The sequence below is a fragment of the Sorex fumeus genome, unplaced genomic scaffold, assembly GCF_029834395.1.
Source record: "Sorex fumeus unplaced genomic scaffold, SorFum_2.1 ptg000007l, whole genome shotgun sequence".
NCBI lineage: Eukaryota > Metazoa > Chordata > Mammalia > Eulipotyphla > Soricidae > Sorex > Sorex fumeus.
The window spans coordinates 10,450,610-10,478,609 of record NW_026606064.1 but is presented as its reverse complement, the minus strand read 5'-3'; the positions used below and the strand labels follow the sequence as shown (position 1 = coordinate 10,478,609).

Below are 28,000 nucleotides of genomic sequence, written 5' to 3'. Positions count from 1 at the left end.
CTTTAGGAGTACCTTGGAGGGACCCATGGCAGGAAGGAGCGAGGAAGGGAGTATAGTAGGAGCAGAGGTGGCCTTCAGCTACATTTAGAGCTTTGTTTGAGGCAAGAGGAGAGAAATCTGGAATGACTATGGCTGGGGCCCTTTGTGTAGGATCTACTGATGATCTGCAGCCGCATTCCTTATGATTTCTTGAATTTCTTGAATGCTTGAAGTAAGTCAGGCTTTTTTCAAAATTGTTTTGTGAGGGAGCACTCACAAGCAATCTCTCCATAGTCAGGAAGAGGGGTACGTGTGTGTGTGTTTGTGTGTGTGTGTGAGAGAGAGAGAGAGACAAAGAGACAGATTGTGTATGTGTGTGTGTGTGTGTGAGAGAGAGAGAGAGAGAGAAAGAGAGAGAGAGAGAGAGAGAGAGAGAGAGAGGTGAGGGAGGGCGGACAAAGGGCTAAGAATGTCTTAAGAGAAGTCAGCAGAGGCCGGAGCAATAGTACAGCAGGTAGGTTGTACTTGCATGTGGCTGACCCTGGTTTGATACCTGGTATCCCATATGGTCCCCTGAGCATCACCAGGAGTAATTACTGAGTGCAGAGTAAGGAGTATCTCCTGAGCATTGCCAGGTGTGTGACCCAAAAAAGCAAAACCAACCCCCCCAAAAAAAAAGGAACCAGCTGAGTAAACTGCCAACAATATAATATATAGAAAATTAATATTTAAAAGGCAAACTGAAGGCTAGGGAGCTAGTACAGAGTATGGCGCTTCTCTTACGTGAAGTCAGTCTCACATACGCTCCTCTCTCAGTACCACCCAGACTGATTCCTGAACAGAGAGCCAGGAGTAAGCCCTGAGCACCTCCAGGTGGGACCAAAACAATTCCTTTTGTGTGCGTGCCTTAAAAAAATGATGACATACGATGCTACTCCAATTAAAGGAAAAATAATAAAGTCTTCAGAAAAGGAATTCAGAATATCTGTTTAGGTCCCTATCTGGGATATGTTTGACTGACTGAGATTCAAAATAAAAGTGGCTGAAGTGAAGCAGGAGGTAGGTCTTCTTTTATGAAATGCTGCTGCTCCACCCAGTCCTAAAGAAACCCAGTTTCAGTTCTTCCCAGTGCTCTCTCCATGCTAGGATCAACCTTATGATTAAAAGCCAGTAGGTAGAGCTCCAGCCATCACATCTGTATTCCAGGCAGAAGGGTGGGAGCATGTATCACTGTCTCTTGAAGAAGTTTTCAGAAAGTAGACATCTGACCCTTCTGCTGTTGTCCAGGACTTTGCAGAGAGAGGCCGAGGTATATATTCTATTTTTATAGGTAGTTAGGAATGTCATTACATACCTAGGTATAAAGTGATAGATGATCCAGTCGACCAATATAGAATCTCAAAGTAATAAAGAAAAGAGCATATTTTTTTTTTTTTGCTTTTTGGGTCACACCTGGCGATGCACAGGGGTAACGACTGGCTCTGCACTCAGGAGTTACTCCTGGCAGTGCTCAGGGGACCATATGGGATGCTGGGAATCAAACCCGGGTCGGCCGTGTGCAAGGCAAACGCCATACCTGCTGTGCTATCTCTCCAGCCCCAGGGATCATTTTTTTTTTGGTGGGGGGGGTGGGGGCTGGTATTGGGCCACACCCAACATTGCTCAGGGGTTACTCATGGTTCTGCACTCAAGGGTTACTCCTGGTGGTGCTGTAGGGACCATATGGGATGCTGGAGAATAAAACCCAGGTTGGTCATGTACAAGGCATTTGCCCTACCCACTGTAATATCTTTCCGGTCCTAGAGAATCATTTATTTTTCTTTTTTTTTTTGAGACTCATTTCTTAAGTGAGCTTTTGTTTTTCAAATTTAAACCTTTGCTCTTGGAAAGACATTATTAAGAGAATAAACAAGTCACAAACTAGGAGGAAATATCAGTAAATCATATACATGGCAAAAAAATTCAGATCCTATATATAGATGTAAAAGATTTTAGTAGACACACCACCAAAGAAGATGTGAGGCTGATAGAAACTCAGGGAGAGAAAAGCACACAGTTAAAACTCAGTGAGGAGGCTCTGGTTTCATGCTAGAATGGCTATAAGGAAAGGGTCATTACCAGCAGGGACATTGACCACTCGGAATTCTCACTGCTGCGAGGCATGGAGAGTGAAGTACCTCTTGTATAAAACCATATTTTTTTGTTTTGTTTTGTTTTTTGGGTCACACCCGGAGATGCTCAAAGGTTACTCCTGGCTCTGCACTCAGGAATCACTCCTGGCAATGCTCGGGGGACTATATGGGATTCTGGGAATCAAACCCAGGTCGGCCGTGTGCAAGGCAAACATCCTACCTGCTGTGCTATCACTCTAGCCTGCACAGTATTTTCTTAAACAACAGATATTTACTATGTGATCAAGCCATTCCACTAAGCCATTCTACTAAGCCTTTCTACTGATTGCGTGAGAGAAAGTAAATTATGTGTTTATAGACAAAGATTTGTACAGGAATTTCCCCAGTAGCTAAGCACTGGATTCCGACCCAGATTCCTGTGGATAGGGAGATACAGGGAAGGTCTTGACAGTGAGGCTCATGCTTGTGTCTTGATCGTGTCAGATGTAGACCTTTGTCAAAATATACCAAATAGTACCTTACACGACAGTTATATTTTAGTTTAGCTATTAGGGAAGGGAAGAGACAGACAGACTATTGTAAGAGCTGGAGCAACAGTACAGTGGGTAGGATGTTTGCCTTGCATGCAACCAACCTGGGTTTGTTCCCTGGCCTCCCATATGGTCCCCTGAGCACCACCAGAAGTAACCCGTAAGCATTGCCAGGCGTGGCCCCAAAACCAAGAAAAGAAAAAGAAAGGAATATTATAAAACAAAAAGATCCCGAACTTAAAATTATGGGAATGCAAATTTATTTTACATTTTTTACATTGCATTGCATTGTAAACCATGGTTCCTAAAATTAAAAAAAATTAAAAGATATAAATGTGATAAATATAAAGATAGCACAGTGGTAGGGCGTTTGCCTTGCGCGCAGCCGGCCCAGCCGAGCCAGGTTGGATTCCTCCTTCCCTCTTGGAGAGCCTGGCAAGCTACTGAGAGTATCTCGCCCGCACGGCAAAGCCTGGCAAGCTACCTGTGATGTATTCAATGTGCCAAACACAGTAACAAGTCTCATGATGGAGACGGTACTGGGCCCGTTCGAGCAAATCGATGAACAACAGGAGGACAGTGCTACAGTGCTACTTATTAGAAAAAGGAAATACTGATATGTGTCTGTGTGCGTGTGTGTGTCCCTATTATATACTTGGGCTCAGACACAGTCAGTGAGAGAACTGATGAATTAGAAGAGAGTTCTGTGAAAGTTTCCAGAGCACTGCCCAGAAAGATAAACAGAAATAAGAAAGGGTGAGAAGATGTGGGGACCGGTTGAACTACTCCTCAGCCTCAGTTTCATTGAAATTCTCTAGGAAGAGTCTGAGAAACTGGACATAAAGACATGGGGTGTTACTGCTGAGAATTCTGCAGAACTGAAAAAAGAGATCTGTCCCCACCAAATAACACAAACTGTCACTGTCACTGTCCTCCCATTGTTCATCAGTTTGCTCGAGCGGGCCCAGTAACGTCTCCATTGTGACAATTATTACTGTGTTTGGCATATCGAATACGTCATGGGTAGCTTGCCAGGCTTTGCCATGCGGGCGAGATACTCTCAGTAGCTTGTCGGGCTCTCTGAGAGAGGCGGAGGAATCGAACTTGGGTCAGCCATGTTGGCCGCTTGCAAGGCAAACACCCTACCTGCTGTGCTGTCGCTCCAGCCCAAATAATACAAAATTAAAATGAAATTCAAAAAAGTTGATTTCCGCTTCAAAAATTACACAGTGAAATAGAAAATCAAGAGTAGATAGGCAGGAGGGATAATACAGTGAGTAGGGCACTTGCCTTGCACGCAGCGGACCTGGGTTTGACTGTGGCATCCCTTATGGTCCCCCAAGCCCCGCTAGGAGTAGTTCCTGAGCACAGAGCCAGGAGTAAGCAGTCCTGAGTACTGCCGGGTGTGGCCCCCAAACCAGAAAGATGTTACTGCAGATGGGTGAGTCAGAAGAGAATAACATGAGACCCACCATAAGTTGGTTGTTTATGAGCCTGCGAGCACTGTTTTGGCTAGCTTCAAAACACCAGGAGAAAACCAGATTTAATCTGCCCCGCATTCTGTACCCGGCTGAACCCTGGTGCAGGACAATGATGGAATCTCGACATTCTCCCAGAGAGAAAGGGGCCCCACCTGAACCCTGAGGCTTTTAAGCATTTGGGGGTCTTCTCTGATCATGCCATACATGCCTTGAAGTGGCAGGCCCGCAGAACCCAGACGCTAGAGGGGTTAACTTTGCTGCTGAGGACCCTTGGAAAATGGGGAAGAGGCAGGAGGCGATCTCACCTCTTGTCCCACAGAAGTGGGTCCTGAGATCTGTGCCTGCTGGCCTGGCCCGGGTTCCCCAGGAGACAGGAGCGCCCCCGCTAATGGTGGCCCATAGTAGATGCGCGCTCTGTCTTCCAGATTGTGGACAAGAACAACCGCTATAAGTCCATAGACGGGTCCGACGAGACGAAAGCCAACTGGATGAGGTGAGTCCCACTCTCTGTACTTCTGGTTACCTGACCGCAGGGGCGGGGGAGGCCGCTGGGGAGGAGGCTCATGAAGGTTTTGCTGATGTTTTCCTCTGGGGGCTCCCCCAGGCTTCCTCCGTGGGGGCTCTGGAGGTGGCCTGTGGCCAGGCTTGTGGCTCTGGGGACCCCTTGAGCTTTCGTGCTGGTCAGTGTGGCTAGAGACCCCAGCTCCTGGTAGTGTCCCTACATGAGAAAGGCATCTATCAGCCCAGAGGGTGTCCCCCCTGGGCAGGCTCCTGCTGTGGTGGGGTGGGGGGGATGTGTCCTACTGAGGGCTGTCTTTTAAATGCCCCTGAAACAAGCTCCCTGCTTATCCCACCCATCTGCGGTCGTTCCTGATGGTGCCTGTGACCCAGGCTTGGGTTCATTCACGGGTGATGTCCCCATCCCAGGCCTCAGGGTCCGCCGGAGTGAGTGGGATACTGGCCCCGGTGTCCCAGTGCTCTGCTGCCCGCAGGCCAGTGTATCTGCGGGGAAGGTCCCACTGGTGGTGGGACCTCCTTGCTGGACCACCCCCCACCCCCACCCCCGCCCTGGAATCTCGCAGTTCCAAGGTTGGGGTGGGGTTTGGGGAGATCGGAGCAGGGTTGGGAGGGAAGGGCCACACCCAGGGGTCCATGCGGCCTGTGCACTCAGGCTCCTGCCGCATCAGAACGCCATGACCTTGGGGAGCTGGAGCGGGGGGGGGGGGGGGTGGGCAGGGCATGTGCTGTCTTTAAACCTTGAGGCTTTCTAGGACGATGCAGGGATGTGGGGCTGCGGTGGGGAGAACATGGTGCAGCCTCCACATGGCCCCCCTTGCACCCACCAGGCGGGCCCGTTCCTCTCCAGAGCGCTTGGGGGTAGCTAGTCTCATAGCCGTGAGCAGGTGCAGACGCGTGGTGGGGGGGTTAGCCCCAAAATCTGCACCCCCAGGCCCTGCACACAGGTCTGGCCCATTCTTGCCCAGAAAGGGGTTCCGGAAGCCTCCAGCCACATTCGGCAGTGATGCCAGCACCCTCTGGCACTCCCCTTCCGGTCACAGGTGGGGCAGCTGCTAATGGGGTACTGGAAAGAGGACCCAGGTGAGGTCCCGGGTCCTGCCGAGGGCCTGTGCAAAGCGAGGCCACGAGGGGCAGTGTGATCAAAGCGAGTGGTGGGGACAGCTGGGTGGCAGCTTCCACCTAACTTGGGGCGGGGGCTGGGGGGCAGAAGTGTGCGTGCGCGTGCAGGCTGGGGCTGGCTCGGATCTCTGCAGCCTGCACAGCTGGTTCTGTCCTGCCCTTCCACCCCGTCTCAGCTTTCAGCTGGGGGGCCCAGGCTTTCCCCTAGCCCAGAGAAAGAGGCTTCTCCTCAGCACTCCTGGCGGGGTCATCAGGCTCCCACGGGTAGGACTGGGCTGGGCTGGGGCCCAGGTGATGGCAGTTTGGAAGCTCTCCGCAGGGGTCGGACCTGCTGCTCTCAGTGCTGTGTGACCTCCATGCTGCTGTGGGGTGGGGTGGGGTGGGGTGGGAGTGGGGGTGGGGGCGCTGCACCCAGCAGCATGGCGCAGGGACTTCCTCTGAGTCAGTCAACAGCGGCAGAGGCCGACTTAAACATCTCAGCCTCCCGGCTGGGCTTCTTCACCTCAGTGTTCGAGGGGCTGGCAGGTGCCGCTGTGCAGGTGGGTGCTGAGCTTGGCTGCCCTCATCTTCCTGGCCCCTGGGTCCGCTTTGATCCCGGCTGGTAGGGGAACCATCTAAGACTCGCCGAGTGGAGTGGGGCGGGGGCTGGGGAGGGCTGCGGTAGAGATGGCCCGGTGGTGGCAGCTGGGCAGGCACAGAGCCTCCATGCCTCCCAAATACCTGACTTCCATCAGGCCGGCTCTTTCTGATGTGCTTGCACAGCCAGAGCCGCGTGGAGTGGGGCATTTTCTTCAAACGATGGCTGGGGGATGCCTGGGTTTCGGGACACCCTCAGAGGCCGGCTATGGCCTCTGGAGTGGAGCAAGTGAGACACAGAGCTCAGGCCGTGGTCCCCAGCGGCTCTGCAGGGAAGGCATCATCACCCCAGCCTCCCTCTGAGGGCGGCACGTCCCTACGCAGCTGCCCAAGAGCCAGAGGTGGCGCATGGGACCAGAAAGGGGCAGGACGTAGCCCAGGGCAAACGAAAAGAGCTTTCTGGTCACTCGTGTCCCTGAGTCCCAGGCCCGCTTGAGTGTAACTCGGACTTTCGAGAGACGATGCCAACTCCTGACCCCCCCCCCCCCCCACCTAGGCTTTTTTTCCACCCTGGGACCCCTGGGGCGGTCAGGATCCTCCTCCCCGGTCATGAACCTCACGCTTGCCCTGGGTGCTTCCTCCGCCCCGTGCATCTCCAGGGCCTTTGCTCACTAGGGTCCCAAACAAGCACCCTGATGTGCGGGGGTCAGTGTCAAGACCTGGCCCTTGCTGTGCGGGCAACCGGGAGCCACTGAGCAGCATCTTTGTGTGTCAGTGCTCTTGTACTTCGCTTTCCCTTCCTTGTTACCTTGCGAGGCAGCTGCAGTGGTCACTCCCGCTGGCCGGGAGAGGCTTCCAGCTGGTCAGACGTGAGGGCTGGTGGGAAGGTGCCGCGGGAAGGTGCCGCGTCCCGCACTCCCTTCTCTTGCCATCATTCTATGATGGAGTGGAAGGGACCCTGTGATGGGAAGTGGGTGTGGCAGTGGTAGTGAGTGAGTGAGCGAGCGAGGGTGCCCCTGGGCCTCCCGGCTCCCCAGCTGGGGGCTGGCGATGAGGCTGGCGGAGGCCCTGCGGCTCTGACGTCCTTTACCCCATTGTGCTTTGTGGGATATTCAACCCAAGGACTGTGGCGCCCCTGGCCGAGCGTAAGAGGAAGCCCAAGTTCTCCAAGGAGGAGCTGGACATTCTGGTCACGGAGGTGACCCGCCACGAAGCGGTTCTCTTTGGGAGGGAGACCATGCGGCTGTCCCATGCTGACAGGGACCAGATTTGGGAAGGCATAGCTCGGAAAATCACCTCCGTCAGCCAGGTGCCCCGCTCCGTCAAGGACATTAAGCACAGATGGGATGACATGAAGCGGAGGACCAAGGACAAGCTGGCCTTCATGCAGCAGTCTCTGTCAGGCCCCGGGGCCAGCAGCCGCGCCCCTGCCATCATGCTCACCGCCCACGAGAGGGCCATCGAGTCTGCACTGCTCACAGCCACATCCGGGCATGGCTTCCCCAGGGCGGAAGTGGACGGCACGGACAGCCCTTCCACCAGCTGTGAGTACCACCCACCGGCACCCCCTTGACCCCCATCTGTCCCTCTCTGTCACCCCCATGTCTTCTTTCTCCCATTTGTTTTCTCCCCGGTCCATTCCCTCCCTTTATTCTAGAACATTCCCTGGGGACACTTCCCCTTTGGGGCCCCAGAGCCACTGGGAAGACCCAGCCCAGCCCCCACGCCCTCTCAGGAAGTCCCTGGACAGGTGGGAATAGTTTGCCTGCCCTTCAGTCACTGTGTGGGACACTTGATGGCATGAAGGTGTGTCTTGGGTCCGGATGGCAGGGCTGAGTGTGTGGGGTGTAGTGGGGCAGCCCACAGGGTCCATACTTGTCTGTGCTTCTACAGCCTGGAACTCTCTGGAACTTTGAAGCAGATGCCCCCCTGGCTCTCCTGTCGGAAAACTCGTGTGTGTGTGTGTGTGTGTGTGTGTGTGTGTGTGTTGTGTAGGGGGCAGCGGTTGTGGGGGTTTTGGGGAGGACCTGTGATTCTGGAGCATTGCTGTCCCTGATGGAGGGGCATTCACAGGAATGACAGTTGAGTGAGGGAAGGGTAAGAGTTAAGCAAGCCGGTGGTGTGGAGCTGCGGAGGGCGGGAGGGGGGGGGGGGAACTGCAGGCTGGAGAACAGCATGTACAGGGCTTGCATCAGGAAGGCGCTTGGCACGTTCCAGGAACTGAGAGAAGCCAGGGAAGCCCGGGGCAGCGGGGGAGGGGCCGGCCGCCAGCCAAGTCTGCAGGCCCAGGCCCCACCGAGGAGGAGCCCATCTGCGCTCCTGGCTGCGCCTCCCAGCGCCTCCCTCGTTCCTGTGGGATTCGCCCGCTCCCACTCTGGGTGGCCCCCGCTCTCCCCCTTTCTGTCCTCCCCAAGGCTCTCCCGGCCCCTCTCTCTGTCCGCACCGGGCCCCTCCCCCTCCGCCCTGTTGTCCCCCTGCACCCCTCCTCCCCAGCAACTCCCTGTGTCATGGGATGGACTTGGAAGCAGGCGGAGCCGGTCGAGCCCAGAGTCCCCCGCAGGACGGGGAGGGGGGCTTACGTGCCGGACTGCACCCACTTCAGCTCTGTTTGTGCACACACCCACCCCACCCCCTTCTCAGCCCAGGGAGCCCCCTGAGAACAGGCCAGCCCCAGGCCCCTGCAAGCCAGGATGGTGCTTGTTTCCCGTTTGACTGAGGCTCCTGACAGGAGATTCTCAGGACTTGGAAAAATTGGAGTGGGGTGGGGGGGGTCGGTTCTCACAGTCTAGCCACAGAGGTGGCCCCCCGAGCTCAGGTGGCACCAGGACACGAACCCCCAGGTCTTCCAGCCTCCTGAGCAGCCATGTGACATATCAGAGGAATTCCATCCAGTTATGAATAAGACACGGGACCTAAAATCCGGAGATGTTCCCTACTTCCTGCACTGCTCACACCCTTGCAGTCTCCCCCAGGATGGAAGGAGATGAGTTTACCCAGGACCCCCTCCTTGCAGCTCCCTTCCCCTAGCTAGGAAGAGCGGTGAGAGCGGTGAGTCAAATGGCTGGGGAACCCCAAAGGAAGCCTGAGTTGGGGACACTGCCTTGGTGCATCCCGGCTGGCACCCAGAGCCCCTGAGGGCTGAGACCCCAAGACCCATTGGGGCTCATGGGTAGCCAGTCTTACCCCGCTCACTGCTCAAGGTGGGTGAACAGCACTGCCTCAGCTACAGGAGAGTGGCCTGGGCCTTCCCCTCACCCCCGGCTCAGTAATTGCTCCCTGGCCTGCATCGCTATCGAGCTGACCCACTGTATGGTGCTGAGTCCTGTGATGGGCCGGAGGGGTCCGTCTGAGCTGGGTCCATGGGCTCCTGGCTGCCCAGGCAGGGGGCCAAGGTGCTCTTGCTCTGTCCCCACTGGCCTGTCCTTCAGCAGCTGGGGCCCCTCTTAGCCTCCCAGGTCCCGCCTGTTGCCAGATCCTTCTGCCCCAACCTAAAGTTACAGATTCCAGCCAGGCCACCAGGTGGCCCCCGAGCTACTCAGAAGCTGCCTCCTGGCACCTGGGACTGGGGTGGCATCCTGGTGCCTCTTTATTTCAGCCCCGGGGCTTCCAGGTCTGACCTGTTTATGGTCCTCACAGCCCTCCGAGGTGGGCAGGTGCTCAGGTAGGTAGGGAGAGAGGTGGTGATGTTTGCTTTGCAGTGACTGAGTCCAAGGAGAAGGAGGAGAACCTCTGGGCTGCCCTCCTAGAGCGTCACTGCTCCTATGGAAAGAAGGGCGCCCGGGTTCTGCCCACACCCTGCTCCCCACTAGGCCACCTGGACTCCGGGGAGAAGCCATGTCTCCATGAGGGGTGGGGAGTGGGCGTGTGCCAAACGGGGCTGGTGGGTGGACATTGAGGTGATCTGGGCCCAAGCCCAGGGCTACCCCCTTTCTCCTTGTTGTAATCATGTGCTCTTCTTTGTTTCTATCCTCGAAGATGACGAAGATGAGGAGACCCCCGGGCCCTCGAGACCGCCTCTGCGGGTCCCCCTGCTGCGGTCACCAGAGGAAGAGGCCCGCCTGGCCAGGCCCACCCTGCTCCGCTCCTCCTCCTCCTCCGACCAGTCCGAGATGGTGGGCCCCAAGCCCGAGGCCCTGCCCCGGCCACTGCCCCAGACCCAGGCCTCGTGCAGGACCCCTCGGCCGCACCCCAACCCACCAGGCCCCAGCCTTGACTGGCAACTCCTCCAGATCCACGCACAGCAGACGGAGGCGTTCCAGCAGTTCTGCCGGGAGCTGGTGGCCGTGCACCGGGACATGGCCGACAGCGTGCACGCCGTGGGCCAGGCCGTGGCCGAGCTGAGCAGCCACGTGGGCCAGATGAGCCAGACCCTGACGGAGATCCGGGACAGCCTGCGGGCTGCCCAGCTGGGGGCCACCGGGGCTGCCCCCGTGAGCTCTGTAACCCAGGCCGAGGCCCCGTCAGCAGACTCGCCCCCGGCCCCGCTGGCACCGGCCCCCACACGGACTACCAGGTCTCGGAAGAGAAAGCTCAATTGCTGAGCCCACATGTGGATATCAGAGAAGAAACCGAGGAAGGGTCTCTGGCCTGGAGACCGGATCACCTCTGGGATCCAGGATCCCTGAGGGAGAGCTGGGGGCTGGATGGCTCCCCGCCCAGTGCTCCATCAAGTCAGGCCCCAGCCGCCCTTCTTCATCTTCAGCAGCCGCTTGAGAGGCAGGAGAATCGCACCGCTTCCTGCTTGCTCGGCCTGTGGGGTCAGCCTTCTCTTGGTCTGCACCTCTGGGCAGCAGGCCTGGCCGGGGCGGGGGGTCTGGGAGTCGCAAGAGTGGGGGACCCGGGAAAGGAAGCCTGTTTTCCATCCCGCCCCCCACCCCCACCCCGGGCTGCTGCGTCAGACCTTGGGCCTGCTGCCCTGCTTGGAAGGTCAGGCCTGAGGATAGGCAGGTTGCAGCCCTTGCAGGGGGCGCCTGCCCCTCTGGCCCCCGGGGCTCGGAGCCCCAGCGGGGGTGGCGTCCCTGGCCCTGCACTTGCGCTTCCCGCGTGCGTGTGCTCAGCTACCATGCTTGCCTTTGGTGCGGGGGAGGAAAGGGTGCAGCCCGTGGAAGAAGACCACCGGGTGTTCGTAGTGAGAGCCTTCTGCTCAGCCCCATATGCTCGGGTGCTCGTGTCGGGGTGCTCGGGACAGTGGAGAAGCAGCCAGGCCAGGTTCTTTGTTCATCACTCTACCATTGTCATCTGCATTTCCTCGAGTGACAGCTGCTGGTCAAGGCCAGGCTGGCAGCTTTGCAGCACCCCCTTAGGGCCAGCTGGGGACAGGGTGGAGGGGTGGGAACTCTTGTGGTATGTCTCCTCTAAGTGGCAGGCAGCAGTATTGAGGGACAGTCGCCCCTCCAGCCCTGGCTTTGAAAGGAACCCTGGATCCCAACGGGGGCTCCTGTTCTCTCCCAGGTGCCAGCATGCCTCGCCTCTGCTTGCTTGGGCTGTGAATGCGTTCCTCTCCACGCCTCTGGCTTCCGTGGGGGTCGAGAGCTCAGGGAGAGCTGGCTTCTGAGAGGCAGGCGGCCGAGGCAAGCTTCGCGCAGACGTGGGAGCAGCTCCTGGTCCTCTTTGCTCCCGAACTGAAGCTAGCTCCCACTGAAACTCTCCTGCACAGCCCTCAGATGTCACCTGCCCTTGTGTGTCCCCAGCACCAAACTACCTGCCCAGGGGATCATCCCTGAGGGCTGCTTTGGAGCCCACCCTAGGCTTTGTCCCATGTAGGAAGGACAGAGGGCAGCCACAATGCTCTTACGCCCGCCCCCCCACATTCTGTGGTTCTTCGGGGGCTCTGCTCCCCTAAACCAAGCCCTTGCTGCCCAACAGCCTGGCGGCTTTATTATTGCCTGGCACTGCCCTGCCCACTGATGCCGGAAACAAATTGCCTTCCCCAGTATTTTTGTTCCGATGGCAATAAAAAAAAAATTGATCTCACACTTGGAATACCCCCAGTCTCCAGGATCTTTCTTTGGTGTGTCTTCTCATTCTTCGCTGCCCATGGAAACCTCCAGACCCCCAAAGCAGGGGTTAGATGGCCGGGAAAAAGCTTGTTGGCAAGAGGGGCACTTGTCCCCATCATGCTGGCCATCAGCACGGGTTGAGGCCTCCGAGGGCAGGAAAGGGGCCAGGGTGATTTCTCTGCATGTCAAAAGTGAGATCGATGTTGCCGAATGCATTGTACCTGGTAGTCCCCCAAATTTAATGTCCTGGAAAGGAAAAAAAATTTCCTGGCAGAAGATTCCAAAAGGATCTGGGGTGCCTGTCAGTTTCCCTCAGGAACCCTCCTGAGCCACAAATCTCCCCTCTTACCTGGAGCTGCTGTGTCCCAACAAGGCCCACCCTCCTAGCCCAGAGATTCCTTACAAATAGCAAACACTTCCCTAGGCTCCCAGGAGGGATCTCAGTCTCAAGTATTGGCTGTCCCCAGAAGGCCATACTCTCATACTCTCACTAGGGAGCCAGGCCCTTTCTGGAAGATTCCAGCTTGTCTCCTCTTGGAAAGTTACAAGCTCCAGATGATCTTTTGCTGTTCTTGACCAAAAAACAAAAAACCCAACAAACTAAAAGCAAAAGAAAAAAAAACCCAGACTCAGAGCTGTGCCTAGACCCAGATTCATTCACTTCTGCCATGGTCAACACCCTCAGCTGGGACTGCAGTCAACCCTCTGGGCCTGGGAGCCAAGGAGTCAAATTAGAAGTGAAGGGAACCCCAAGAGGAAGAGGTCTGTCCACAGGGAAAGGATTTCCATTTCTTTTTCCAGGCTTCAGGGGGAAATGGAAAACAGTGGAGGCAAATGTAGGGGAGCTGTATGTTCCTTGAGGCCTTCATCATGCCAAAGATTCAAAGAAAGCTTCTGCGCCAACTGATGGTTGCAGACCCCATGCGCCCCTCCCTCTCCCACCCCTCCATGTCTCTTTCCTCTTCACCTCCACAGCCCATGCAACTCACTCTCCAGTGGAGACAACAGCAGCAGGGCATTGTGCTCTTGCCTTGGTCTGTTGCTGACAAGGTGGATGTCCTGGGACTGTCATGATAGTTACTTCCTGAGCCAGTTAGAAATTGAGGTGTCCTGTATAAAGCCCCAGAAATGAGGGAAGGAGAAACCTCTCAGTGCTAATATAGCCAAGGTCCAGAGTCAGCTTGTAGTTTGGAGTGAAAACAAGCTATTCTCATTTCTCATTCTTGGAGGTTCCACCTAGTCGCCCCATGCCACTGAATGAGTCCAAGCATGGATAGCAGCCTGTGACAGATTTTCCCTCTCCCTTTTACACTTTAGGTATTTTTCCTCCAGTGGGGAGATAGCATACTAGAAATACAACCAATAGAGGTATGTCACTTCCTTGGACCCTCCTGTTCCAGAGAAGACCCATGCACTCACCTGCCACCTTGGCGCAGGACATGAAGGGTGTGTTGTGTGGGGACAGAGGTTCTTAGGAATGCGTTGAGCCATTGTCATTCCTGCACAATATTTAATACAGGGAGACTTAATTCAAGGGACTTGGTATGAGGACCTAACTGACTCCACTTAGCTTTCCTTGAAAAAAAAAATCACCCAGTGTGGACCTCTCAGGGTCCCCTTTCTATGTCCTTATCTCAACGCCCAGTTTTAAAGATAAAAGGATATAACCAATGCTCAACAGCTTTTGATCTATGTGTGAAGGAACTTTGTGATCAACACCAAAATTTGGGGTCCTGCCCCTAAACATCAATTCTGCTTGGGTAGGAAAACTCCAGGAGGTGGGGGGGGGGGGGGGGAGTTGACGAGTCTTCAGTAAGGCCTGTTGACCTCTCAAAATTCCTTTGCAGAAATCCTTAATGGCTTTATGTTCCTCATCTGTGTTTTTCTTTTGAAATTGAGTGCCAGGGGGAAACTATCCTGGTGTTTAGGGCTTGATGGTTGTTTAGAAACAAAAATTTTCAACAGCGAGATCTGCTTTCTCGCTTCCCTTGTGCTCTCTCTCAAGTGGCGCTTTAGAGGAGAGATGAAGGGACAGTGGCAGTCTGCGTGGGGGTGGAGAAGCTTGGCTTTCCTTCCGTTGTGTTGTTCTGACCACATAGTGGATTCAGTTTAGAAGTCAGGTCGCAGAGTGTCACCGCTTTGGGGACTGGGAAAATATTTCACACTTTCATAAGAAAAGGTGAGCTCCTGCCTTGGGAGAGTTGAAGGGGATTAGTTGTTTGGGAAGACTTCTCTGGACAGGTGTCCTCCTTGCCCTTCCCGCTAAGTTACTGATTCATAATGTATTGACTGGGGGTCCTGATACTCACCCATTATCTTCCTGGCACAGAGAGACTGGGGCACTAATGTGAAAAACACAACTATTTGTAGGCTAAGATCTTGGGGATCTAGAGGCCATCAAGCTGGCCTATTGCACATCCCAAGTTGGACCTCATGACTCTGCTTACCCAGGGGCCACTGACTTGCCAAACCAAGAGTCCACTCTCCTATACTCATTCTTCCTTGGTTGGAAAGGATGTTTCTGTGCCCTCCTTTGGCCATAAGAGTCTCTGCAGTCACGTGAGCCCCCTTGTCAGGTCACAGCCTCTTCCAGGCTGAGTAGAGCAGAAACCTGCATGGAAACAGGATAGCCACTAAGCACACTCTGCTGGGGCAGGATTCCTGGCGACTCAGGATTCCTGGCTGTCAGCATCACCAGCCTGCATTGAACTCTGTTCATGCAGGTCTTTTTTCAGGGGTGGATGACAATCCGGTGAGGGTGTGGAGGAAACCTGAGAATCACAACAAGTTACCAACTAAATCCACCTAGAACAGAGAGACCATGTTAAAGAATTCATATCATTCCTTTCAGCAGTTGACTGTGGCTTGTTTTCACAGAATGATGGAACCATGGTATAAATAGTTCCCAGGCCTCCTGTTCTCACTCTGCCTTCTCTCAGGCCTTCTGTCTAGGGCATAAAGAAGTCCTCCAAAACCATTTTTCTATAGATGAGTTACACTCCATGGCATAAATGTACTCTAGTTATGAAACCATTTACTATTTGACGTTTACATGTTTTTTGCTTTGTAAAGTGTTTTATAAACAGTAAGGCGGCTTATTTTTCTTTTAATTTGATAAAGTATGACAGAGATTACTATTTTAGCCATTGTTAAGTGTATAGCTAGTTCAGATCTTTTTTTTTCTTTTTTAGATTTGGGCTTCACCTATGTGTACTCAGGGGTTATTTGTGACTGTGCTCAGGAGTGACCCTTTGTGGTGAGCTGGGGACTGCATGTGGTGCCAAGGATTTGAACCTGGGTTAGCCACAGGCAAGGCAAGCGCCTCAATCCCTGTAATACCTCTCAGATCTAAACACATTTTTATCAATATGCAACCTTACCACCAACCATCTTCGGAGTTCCTTTCATTCTTCCATGTATAAAGCTCTGGGCCCTTGAGGTACAAAATCTTCCCACTTCCTCCCTTGGTGATGGGCTTGCTACTTTCCATCTCTGGGAATTGGATGGCTCCTAAGTATCCTTTTCCAGAGAACCCTGAGATTGTTTGCTGTGGCGTGTTTTACTTGGCCTGCATCTCAAGGTGCAATGTCATCACAGTGTGTGTCCATATGTTCCTCCTTTGGACAGCTCTGTTGTTCTCTGAGTGTCTGCACCACATTGGGTTTCTCTACCCCCTATCCACACTCATTTGCCTTGTGAATAATCCAGCCATGAGCATGGCTGTCAAGGACAGCTTCAAATCCATGTTGGCCATTTATTTCCCCCAAGGATTGTAACAGCTCATTCTTGACTATTCAAAGGGGGATCCACCTTTCACCCCACCTTTCTCACCAGAAGTGTTATCATCAACAAAAACAGTACAGATGGGACTGGAAAGATGTGTTTGTTTCCAAGCAGTGGCACTGAGTACCTCACTTGTTTGTGATCCGTTCAGATTTTTCCTGTGAATGATTATTTTTCCCCCCGCAATGTTTAGGCTCCAACTATCAATCTCTGGGCTACTCTAGTTGAACAGACTTTGACCTCCTCACTGTTTTTTTGAGACAAGGTATCAAGAAGGGAAGTTGAGTTTTAACGAGAAATTTCCTAGACACATGTCAGTACAGAGCTGAGAACACCAGATGATTCCACCAGATAATTCCTTTTTGCTCTTTTGTCATCCCCCCCCACCACCCCCCCCCCCCCCCCCGCACTCCCCCGCCATGAGATGTTGCCTGAGGTGAATGAGGAGGCAGGTTGGATTGGAAACTGGAATGCCATTTCATTCTGAGGACTTGGCTGGACTTCAAATGTTTTCTGGGCATTGCTGAGTTGGTGCTTTTCAGGACAAGGACCAAGTAGCGAAAAGAATGGACCTCAAAGCGAATCTCCTATTTATTAGCTGAGCTCAGTCTGCTGTCTTAAAAATTACTTTTAAAAAATGAAGTAAACAGTTTTATTTAGGTAATGTGAAAGGAGAAAGGGAGGGGAAGGGAGCGAGAGAAAGAGTGAGCACAGAGACAAGAGACAGAGCCCAAATAAAGGAAGGGAAGCACACGCTGGGCTGGGATAGAGGTCACTCCAGTGTGGAGCATCTTGGGATAACTTTGACTTAAGCCGCGGTTACCACCCTTTGCTTGCCTCCTGTGCATACCTTCCTCATCTGCCCCCATCAGACCCTCTATTTTGAAAGATTGTTTTTTGGCGGAGCTTTGGGGTCACATTGGGCATTGCTCAGGGCTGACTCCTGGTTTAGAGATCACACCCAGCAGTGCTCAGGATCAACACTTAGCCCTAATTTTAAAGATTTTGATCTTTTGCATGTATTGATCTCTTGAGCAATCTTGGCACTAGGTCATTTCTCCAAGGCTTTGTGAGAGACCCAGACAGTTCAAGGGCCTCACCCATACCACCTCTGAGGTCTGTGGGTATCTGGGCAGCCCTGTGGTTAAGTTACAAGTTAGTGATGAGTTGCCCAGAGGCACTGCCCCCTTCATATATGGTTAAATCTTCTGCTTACCCTAACCTGGGAGACAGTGTCAGGAGGGCATCTTCAGTCTTAGAAGACAGAACTCATGAGGGGTTCTGAGGATCACCTCAGCTCCTACACAACAACCACATTTGGAACATGGGACTGGGGGGAAAGTCATCCCTGGAGGGAACCACTCCCTGGTGTTTGGGGGTGTTGTCTAATCATCCATGCCTGCCCCACACCAGCAGGTGCTCACTCAGGGGTGGCCTCCACCTTCTCACCTGTCCCCCTCATCCCCAGGTACGTGGTCATCTCGCGGGAGGAGAGGGAGCAGAACCTGCTGGCCTTCCAGCACAGCGAGCGCATCTACTTCCGCACGTGCAGGGACATCCGGCCTGGGGAGCGGCTGCGGGTGTGGTACAGTGAGGACTACATGAAGCGCCTGCACAGTATGTCCCAGGAGACCATCCACCGCAACCTTGTGAGAGGTGAGCGCCACGGAGCCCCGGGGAGGCCGGAGATGTGGCTCTAGGGCCTGGCTAAGGATGCAGGAAATGCAGGATACCCCATCACAGGGACACTCAGAGGGATCCCAGGGAACAGCTGATGCCAAGACTGAGAGGGTTCTGAGCTGGGCTGCGGCCTTTAGAAATGGTCCCGGATACCCTTCTTTTAGACATCTTGGAGTATCAGGGAGAGAACAAAGCCAAGCAGAGACATTTAATCACAGTTGCTCCTGTTGGCCCAATTCCAGTGGGTGGAAAAATCCTGTAAAGAGCTTCAGAAATAGGTGGTATGGAAAGCACTTACAGTGTGCCAGGCCTGTGTTCTGGGTCCCACATAATGATCACAATGATAGCACCCTATCTGAGGGCAGGTAAAATTAGATGGTGACATACCTGTGGATGAAAAAGTCTATGCAGAACTTTGTAAATCCTCTATGGTAAACTTTTCATAGTAAAGCTCCCATGTGGATGACTGTCGCCATCTTAACCAATTTCTCAGTGGAGAAATTGAGGTTTACACAAATACAGTGACTCACTGAGGCTCCCAGTGTTCTTACCCACATTTGCCTGTGCCCAAGCTCTAAACACAGTGACCCACAATGTCACATGACCTCCCAGCCAAAACTAGTATCTCACCTGCTTCCTGCTCTTCCCGTTCCTGGCAGTCCTAAGGCTGAGACAACTGTCTTTATTACAAGCAAAGGTTGGAGGGCAGGGTGGAGGGGGCCTGTCTGGGAGATGACTTGGTGGGTGCATTTCCACCCGAGCTCCACTGCAACAAGCTGAGTTGGCTGACAGAGGTTTCAAACACTGCATGGTCAGGAGTCCTTTGCCTCTGGACTCCATCCTCATTCTTGCCATGGCAAAGGGGAACCCCTCAGGCTCTTCTTCCAGTGCCCTTCCTTGCACTGAACCCCCACATCCAAATAACCAGTGTCCACTGGGTCTCAGGAACCAAGGCTGTTCCCAAGCCTCATCAGCGATCTTATCAGAAACAGTCTCTATTTGGAGTATGAATGAGACGATGAAAAGCAGGGTGGGGGTGGCCCACTGAAATGAATTAATTAAAAAAAAACAGAACAAAGCAAATTATGGACCCTGAATTCATGCCAGTGGCTGCCTGACTTGGTTACAAGGCATCTGATTATCGGAGGAGCCATAGAGACTCTAGACACTCATCTCTTGTCCCTCTGTGGATCTCAGGGCTAGGTGAGTGGCAGTTCCTGAGGCACAGACTTTCCTTGCTAAGCTTACCCTGGCTTCTGTGTGACCTCCTGGAGAGGCCTGGTGTAAGAGTCTGATGCATGGCAGGTGCTCCTTGAACCTTGCTCAATGGATAAAAAGAAGCGAATGAAGATGGTCCTGAAGTCGCCAACAGATCCTGCCTCCAGAGGAAAAGAAAAATGTGAGAAGTCCTGTCGGCAGACCCAGGTTCCGTCCTGTGGCAATCATCTTCCCGAATTCTTCTGGGTGTGCGATGTCTTCTTTTTAATGTGTCTCCTCCAAAACACTGTGATGCAGCACATCGTCCTCCTGTCCATCTTACCCAGAGAGCCCTGAGTCCCAAGGGGAGGCACAGAGAGGGGAAGATGCTTTCAGGAGGGGTTCCAGGAGTTATGACTGACAAAGGGGAAATGAGCAGGAAGTAATGTCTGTTCATTCCTGCCCAGGCTGAGGAGGAAATGAAGTAATGGAAAAGTCAGAGAACAGGGAGGAGACTGGGAGAGAACGCTAGGTCACAGTGGGAGGGGGCTGCTCTGAATGCTGGGAGTTTGGGGGCTACCATGCACATCACTCAGGCCCTTCAGATGAGTGTCTTCTGCCTAGAGCTCAGGCAGATTTGGTTCTATTCGAGGATTCTTTGACTCAAGTGGCAGAGTCTGCTCTGCACGGGGGAGTACCTGTTCAATCATAAAATGGCCTTGCTTTGTAGTTAGAGAATGGACCCCTAATAAAAAGCAGGCAGTACATTATTAGCTTCTAAAAGTAGAGACACTAGTTGGAGCCCAGAACTACTTCCTGAGAAGAGGATGGATGATTTCTCAGATCTTTTAGGAACTGGGTAAATCTAAGTACATGGATTCAGAAACCATGTAATTGAATCCACTTTGAGGCATTAATTTTGTGATGTTTTCTCTATATGTGTATGTATATGTGTAATATCTAAGCAAGAAAGAATGCTTTACTGATAGCAGGTTAGTTTCAGTGAACACAAACTGCTATGTAAAAGTTCACTGCTTTCAAAGTGCACTGGGGGCAGGGGTATTGAGCTGTATCTGGTGGTGGTGCTCAGGCGTCCATGTGGTGCTAGGGATTGAACTGAAGCTGCCCACAAAGCACATTAACTTCTTTACTATTGCTTGGGCCCTCATAATACCCTTTTTTTTGGCGGGGAGGGGAGTTGGTTTTGGCCAACACCTGGCAGTACTTGGCATTTACTCCTCAGGGCTTACTTTGTGCTCATGGATCACTCTTGGCATGGCTCGGGGAACCATATGGGATGGTGGGGATCAAATCTGGGTCAGCCACATGCAAGGCAAGTGCCCTATTCGCTGTGCTATCTCCTCATCCCATCAAAATATATTTGTATAAAGATGTTTTTCTCTAATAAAAAGCACAGTTAATAATTAGCGAAAGTATTGCATTGGGCAGAAGAACAAAAAGGGGTTTGAAAGTGTGCCAGCCTAACCATTGTTAGGGGCTCATGGATCCTAAGCAGTAGTTTTACTCAGAAACACATTGGGCTTATGTTGACCACTTGGAAGCCTCTTTCCCCATCTTTGACAGCCTTTGCCAGTATAGTTTATTCATGAGTGCCAAAAATAATCCCAGAAAGTGACCGTGCATGAAGATTCTCTATACATCAGCCTTGTCTTAGTGATAACTTGGCACAGGGCACCTGAATCTATAGCTCCCATGGTTCACTAGTAGGCAGAAGTGAAGGGAACACCGGGTTGTTTCCTCTCCCTTTTAGAACAGAGAGATTGCAACCATCTCACTTCCTTTTTGTCTGGGCTAAACTTAAACCCCTCCTCCTCCCTGAATCAAGCCCATTTGGGGGTCACACCTGGCAGTGCTCAGGGCTTGCTCCTGGCTCTGTGCTCAGGTAGATGTCAAGCCTATCTCTTGGTAGGCTTGACATCTCCATGTCAAACCCTCCAGTTAGGGAAAAATAGAAGCAGGCAAGCATCTGCCTCTGGTCAGCCCACCCCGACACCAACACCCTCCCATCTACCCCCAGCCTTTCTCCTTTATTCATGTCACACCCTCAGGAGCTGGAGCGGATGGGAAGAGCCCTCAGTATGCCTCTGATATGCTCAGTATTTGCTCATGTGTTTTTATTTTCTGGATCACGGCTTGGTACTCAGGGTTATTCCTGGCTCTGAGCTCAGAGATCACTTCTGGCAGGGTTTGAGGGACCACATATGGTGCTGGGAATCAAATCCGAGTTGGCCACCTACAAAGCAAGTCCTATACTTTCTGTACTATAGTTCCAGCCCCTGCCCCAATTTTTATGGCATTCGACTCAAATGCCAAAAGAAAGGTCCACCCAGGCCTACAGATTCCCATAATGTGCTGAGTCCAGAAAGATCAGCTTATGCAAGGAGATGTGAGAATCCCTGTGGAATCCTTGGCACTGTGTGGCTTGGACCACCCCACTCCCACACTGGCCCCCAAGAAAGTGAAAGGCCACTGACCCTTGGGTGCTAGAATTGAATGGGCAGGTGTTGCATCTGATTTATAATACTCACAAGTGGCTTTGGTTTTTTTCTTATTGTGGTTTTTGGCCTACACCCAGCTATGCTCAGGGGTTACTCCTGAATCTGGGAATTACTCCTGGTGGTGCTCAGGGGAGCATATTGGATGCTGAGGATTGAAACGGGGTCAGCTGCATGCAAGACAAATGCCTTACCCTCTGTACTCTTTCTCTCTCTCTCTGTACACTCCTCTTCCCCCCACCCCATCCTGTCTTTTTTGAGAGGGTATTCCCTTGTTTTATAATGTCTCTTCATCCCTCCCCATTCTGCCCCTCACCTCCTCCTGGAGATGTGTGGGCTGCAACCTGAGTCTCAGGAGCCCCGGATACAAGATTGTTTCTTACACACCCATGTCAAGACAGACACGGGGGACCCTGAACAGTTGACCCCCTTTCATGGGTACTGTAGAGAGTCCATTGATGCCTGTCAGGGACATCCCAGTTGCTCCTGTGACCCCGGCACCTTTCCTCAGAGGGTTGAGCCCATGAAACATTGGTGGTGGGGGGTGGGGAGACAGAAGGGGCCGCCATCCGGCATACTTGCAACAAGGCGAGTGTCCCTGACTGGGAAAAGGGGAGCCTTTCTGGGCTCTCTAGACCGCTGTCAGGCCCTTCTGAGGGTCCCCCCGTCAGCATCCGGCCTCGCAGTACCCCCACTTCTGGGGCTTGGGCTGTCTTAAGCACCACCCCGACGGCACTTGGCTGGGGAGCTCACCGAGGTCTCCGAGGCCGCTCTCGTGGCAGACGGGGCTAACGTGGCTTGTGGGGACAGGAGGCCGGGCCGTGTCTGGATAAAGCCCCAGTGGTCAGTGCGGCCATGCTGCTGTTGGCCTTGGTCGGGGCCGCCGCCTTGGGGCCCTCGCTGCTCCCACTTCTGCTTCCTGAAGGGTCTGGTTTTGGCACGGGCTCTGGCTTCCCCAGAGGGTCACACCTCCCGAGGCGGTCACGCTTCCTGTCAGGCTCAAGCTTCTGCGCCCTCACAGGCACGGCTTCCGGCAACTTCCGGTGGCTTCGGGTGGCTTCCGGTGGCGTCCAGACAGGCGCCCGCTTCCTGATAGGCTGACACTTCTCTAGGGGCTCGAGTTTCCACTTCCTGACTGGCTCACGCCTCCTCAGGGGCGGGGCTTGGCTTCCCACCAGATTAAAGCTTCCGGCCGTGCAGCTCTGGCTGTCCCGAGGGATTGAAAAGGACGGGGGCTCCCCCTTGGACTCCAGTCAGGGACGAGGGCTGAGTGGGATGCCGGGTGTAGTGCGTACCTGTTACTAAGTTGAAGGCGCCATCGTATTCCCAGCTGGGATGGAGGGTGGGGAGGAACAGGGGGTGCTGAAGACATCCACACTCTCCCAGCCCTGATGTATGACGGGGTGTCATCATTTGGAATCACAGACCACCAGGCCCCTCTGAAAGAGCCACCCCAGCCTTCCCCCAGCGCCTGCTCTCCACTGACAGATGTGGCCCGTCATGGAAATCGCCTCCATAAAGAGGAGCACATCCTCTTCTTCCGGCCAGTGCCGGCTCCTCTGAGGGTTCCTGCTCTTGTTTTTTTTGCCCAGCCCCATGAGGCCAGACCCAGGGCCAGGTGGTGGGCAGCTCTCCTGTAGGGAGACCTGCCTGGTTTTCATGGGTGCCCCCTCTCAGAGCTGTCCCCCCTACTTCCTCACCGCCTGGTTTTCCTTCCTAGGAGAGAAGCAGTTGCAGAGGGAGAAGGCTGAGCAGGCTCTGGATAACCCGGAAGACCTGCGGTGCCCCCTTCAGCTCCCGGTGTTGAGACAGGGCAAGAGTCCTTACAAGCGCAGCTTCGATGAGGGGGACGCACACCCCCAGACCAAGAAGAAGAAGATCGACCTCATCTTCAAGGATGTGCTGGAGGCCTCACTGGAGTCTGCCAAGGCGGAGGCCCGCCAGCTGGCCCTGAGCACTTCATTGGTCATCAGGAAGGTCCCCAAGTATCAGGACGATGCCTATAGCCATTGTACTGTGCCCGTGGCTCATGGCCTACAGAATGTCAGCTGGACCCAGGGGGATGGGGCCTGGAAGATGGCCGCAGGGGCTTCTCAGGAGCCAGGCCCGATGGAGGACGAGGAAGAGGAGCCTGCATCCTTCAAAGCCGACAGTCCCGTGGAGGCCTCGCTGGCCTCTGACCCCCATGAGCTGCCCACCACTTCCTTTTGCCCCAACTGTATTCGCCTCAAGAAGAAGGTCCGGGAACTGCAGGCAGAACTGGACATGCTTAAGTCCGGGAAGCTCCCTGAGCCCCCCGTCCTACCCGCACAGGTACTGGAGCTCCCCGGGTTCTCAGATCCTGCAGGTAAGTTGGTATGGATGAGACGGTTGTCGGAGGGAAGAGGCTCAGTGGGCAGTGTGCAGGGGGCCTGCAAGCTCCTTGGGAGCCACCTTCGGGGACACGCTTGAAATGGAGCTCGGAGGTGGGCCCCTGCCAGAACCCTCACCTCGGGGTACCTCTGCCCTCTGTTCTGCAGCTCCCACAGGATCTCATCCACTATGTTTCCTTGTACCCAACTAATCAATAAAGGAAGTTCCACTGTTGGAGGGTTGTGTGCTGTGTTCTTAACCCGTGGCCTTTCTCTGATGGACTCATTTGGGCCCGAGGGCTCAATATTTAATTTTTTTTTAAAAAATAGGGTCAACCTCTAGTACTGCCCAGGAGGCCTGGAGCCTCTCCTGGCTGTGGGGGCCTATTACCTGAGCTACACCCAGCCTGATGCCATGCGGTGTCCGGGATCAAATTCAGGGTGTTGCACAGGTGAGGGCTTGACCTCGTGAGCAATCTTTCTGGCCCGACCCAGTTCTAAAGGCCACCATCTTTCTCCCTAGCCCCAGTCAGGGGATCCTGGGGGAGTTCTCTGGGTCTTTCCAATTCATCACTTTTCTAAACAGCTGTTGTAATCCCAAGGGTGTTTTAGAAGGACAGGGACCCAGGGAACTGCATGCCTGCCTTTACCCTGCCTCTTGACTCTGGGTCTTTGAGACTTGTTCAACACCCCAGCAGTGTTTCTCAGTCTGTATCAGTACCTGAGGCTTTCTGTAAGCACCTCTTATTTTAACCGAGCTCAGAACGATGCCCCCAAGCTCAGAATGATGCATTTCTGTTATTTAAAGCACGCAGCTTCCATGAGCTGTATTTTGCTCCTGAAATCACTTGTGCATCATCTGGAAGGTAGCATGCCTCCCAGGACCACAGTAATTGTGGGGAGCAAATCCTCAGCATCCTTGCCCAGTGATTCTATGATGTTGCATGTGCTCTCATCCAACATTAAGTTGAAATGGAGCAAAGAGAGTCCAGCATCTCCTGGGGGGTGTGGGGTGTTGGGTAGGAACAGGCAACCTGGAGCCCAGAGGCTACTGTAGGTAGAGAAACCCCAGCCACTGTATTTACACAAGGTTGGGAATCCATCTAAGGTATAGGTATGTCTGTTACACCAACTTGTTTGACAGGGCAGTTCTTGGCTGGAGCAATAGTACAACAGGTAGGGCTCTTGCCTTGCATATGGTCAACCCGGGTTCAATCCTCAGCATCCCATATGGTTCTCAGAGCACCATCAGGAATGACTCCTGAGCACAGAGCTAAGAGTAACCCTTGAGCATTGCCAGTGTGGCATCAAGATTAAAAAAAAAAAAGGGCAGTGCTTCCTGTTCCTGGTGGAGAAGTCTGTGTTTTCCCTCCCAGGGTAAATGCCTCTTTCACATCTGTCTTTCAGCCTCTGAGAGCCTGGTCTCTGGCCCCGTCCTCATGGAAGATGATGACCAGGAAGTCGACTCGGCTGACGAATCTGTCTCCAATGACATGATGACAGCCACCGATGAGCCCTCTAAGATGTCTTCAGCTACCGGGCGCCGGATCCGGCGCTTTAAGCAGGAGTGGCTAAAGAAATTTTGGTTCCTGCGTTACTCACCCACCCTCAATGAGATGTGGTGCCATGTGTGCCGCCAGTACACGGTGCAGTCCTCGCGCACGTCGGCCTTCATCATCGGCTCCAAGCAGTTTAAAATCCACACCATCAAGTTGCACAGCCAGAGCAATCTGCACAAGAAGTGCCTGCAGCTCTACAAACTGCGCATGCACCCTGAGAAGACAGAGGAGATGTGCCGCAACATGACCCTCCTCTTCAACACCGCCTACCACCTGGCCCTCGAGGGCCGGCCCTACCTGGACTTCCGACCGCTGGCTGAGCTGCTAAGGAAGTGTGAGCTCAAGGTGGTGGACCAGTACATGAACGAGGGTGACTGCCAGATCCTCATCCACCACATCGCGCGGGCGCTGCGAGAGGACCTGGTAGAGCGGCTCCGCCAGTCGCCCTGCCTCAGCATCATCCTGGATGGCCAGAGTGATGACCTACTGGCCGACACAGTGGCTGTCTATGTTCAGTACACCAGCAGTGATGGGCCACCGGCCACTGAGTTCCTGTCCCTACAGGAACTGGGCTTCTCCAGCACGGAGAGCTACCTGCAGGCACTTGACCGGGCCTTTGCTACCTTGGGCATCCGGTTGCAGGATGAGAAGCCTACGGTGGGCCTGGGCGTGGATGGGGCCCACGTCACGGCCAGCCTGCGTGCCAGCATGTTCATGACCATCCGTAAGACGCTGCCATGGCTGCTGTGCCTGCCCTTCATGGTGCACCGACCACACTTGGAGGTCCTGGATGCCATCAGCGGGAAGGAGCTGCCGTGCCTGGAGGAGCTGGAGAACAACCTCAAGCAACTGCTCAGCTTCTACCGCTACTCGCCGCGCCTCATGGGGGAGCTGCGTGCCACAGCCTCCACGCTCTGCGAGGAGACGGAGTTCCTGGGGGACATCCGTGCCGTGAGGTGGATCATCGGTGAGCAGAATGTGCTCAACGCTCTCATCAAGGACTATCTGGAGGTGGTGGCGCACCTCAAGGATGTCAGCAGCCAGACACAGCGGGCAGACGCCTCGGCCATTGCCCTGGCCCTGCTACAGTTCCTCATGGACTACCAGTCCATGAAGCTCATCTACTTCCTCCTGGATGTGATTGCGGTGCTCTCACGTCTGGCCTATGTCTTCCAAGGCGAGTACCTCCTCGTGTCCCAGGTGGATGACAAGATTGAGGAGTCCATCCAGGAGATCAGTCGGCTGGCTGACTCTCCCGGGGAGTACCTGCAGGAGTTTGAGGAGAATTTCCGGGAGAGTTTCAATGGGATTGCCATGAAGAATCTCCGGGTGGCTGAGGCCAAGTTCCAGTCCATCCGGGAGAAGATCTGCCAGAAGACTCAGGTGATCCTGGCTCAGAGGTTCGATTCCCGCAGCCGGATCTTTGTGAAGGCCTGCCAGGTGTTTGACCTGGCCACCTGGCCCCGGAGCAGCGAGGAGCTTGTGAGCTATGGCAAAGAGGACATGGTTCAAATCTTCGACCACCTGGAGGCCATTCCCACTTTCTCCCGGGATGTGTGCCGGGAGGGCCTGGATCCTCGGGGGAGCCTACTGATGGAGTGGCGGGAACTGAAGGCTGATTACTATGCCAAGAATGGCTTCAAAGACCTCATTGGCCATGTGGGCAAGTACAAGCAGCGGTTTCCACTCTTGAATAAGATAATTCAGGTCCTGAAAGTTCTGCCCACATCCACGGCATGCTGTGAGAAGGGCCGCAATGCTCTGCAGCGGGTGCGCAAGAATCACCGCTCCCGGCTCACCCTGGAACAGCTCAGTGACCTGCTGACCATTGCTGTGAATGGACCACCCATTGCCAACTTCGATGCCAAGAGGGCTCTGGACAGCTGGTTCGAGGAGAAGTCAGGCAACAGCTACACGCTGTCGGCCGAGGTGCTCAGCCGGATGTCAGCGCTGGAGCAGAAGCCGATGCTGCATGCCGTGGACCATGGGGCAGAATTCTACCCAGACATGTAAGGAGTTGGCGATGCAGAGTTCACTAAGCTGTTGAATATTTTTTTAATCTCTCTACTCATAAGCTTTGATATATTATATAAATATATATTATATTATATTATTATTATATATATATATATATAAACCCACACTGAAAAAAAATTTTTTTAAACCACGGTGATGCATCCACCTGAAGCTGCTGGGAGCTTTCAGAGGAAAAGTATTGGAAGCGAACTCTTGTCTACAAAATGTGGCAGCTGCAACTAGGTGGCAACTCATTTCCACAATGCAGAAGCACGTGCCGGGGCCACGCATGACCACCCCCCATACACACACTTCCGACAGCATAAGCTAGTGTCACCCTTAGGTAGCTCTTTTTTTGTTGTTGTTTGTGTTTTCGTTGGTGAGGGAGGGCATGTGAGGTTCAAATTTATATTCTTGCCTTTTCTTTCCTCATTTGCTTGGATTTTCCATGGTGGCCTCTAGACTTCTGAGTCCATGCACTCATATCAGATCTGGGATGACTCCCTTGAGCCCACCAGACTTGCGATGAGAGATATCTGTTCTCTCTCTTGTGAGGGTACCCA

At 53.7% G+C, this 28,000-nt stretch overlaps 1 protein-coding gene across 3 annotated transcripts in view; it reads left to right on the top strand.

The window, feature by feature from the left end:
- Positions 1–27,794, top strand: part of PRDM11 (PR/SET domain 11) — a 95,765-nt gene extending 67,971 nt beyond the window's left edge. For 2 of the 3 annotated variants that reach the window (XM_056138311.1, XM_056138322.1), the window contains exons 5-8: positions 4,548–4,615; positions 17,587–17,774; positions 23,232–23,858; positions 25,270–27,794. In XM_056138311.1, coding sequence (XP_055994286.1) covers positions 4,548–4,615; positions 17,587–17,774; positions 23,232–23,858; positions 25,270–27,434 — 3,048 coding nt within the window. In that variant the 3' untranslated portion in view covers positions 27,435–27,794. Of the gene's footprint in view, positions 1–4,547; positions 4,616–7,458; positions 7,881–10,311; positions 12,313–17,586; positions 17,775–23,231; positions 23,859–25,269 lie in introns of those variants that run through there. The other variant, XM_056138333.1, reaches the window with a different exon arrangement.
- The last annotated feature ends 206 nt before the right edge of the window (positions 27,795–28,000 follow it).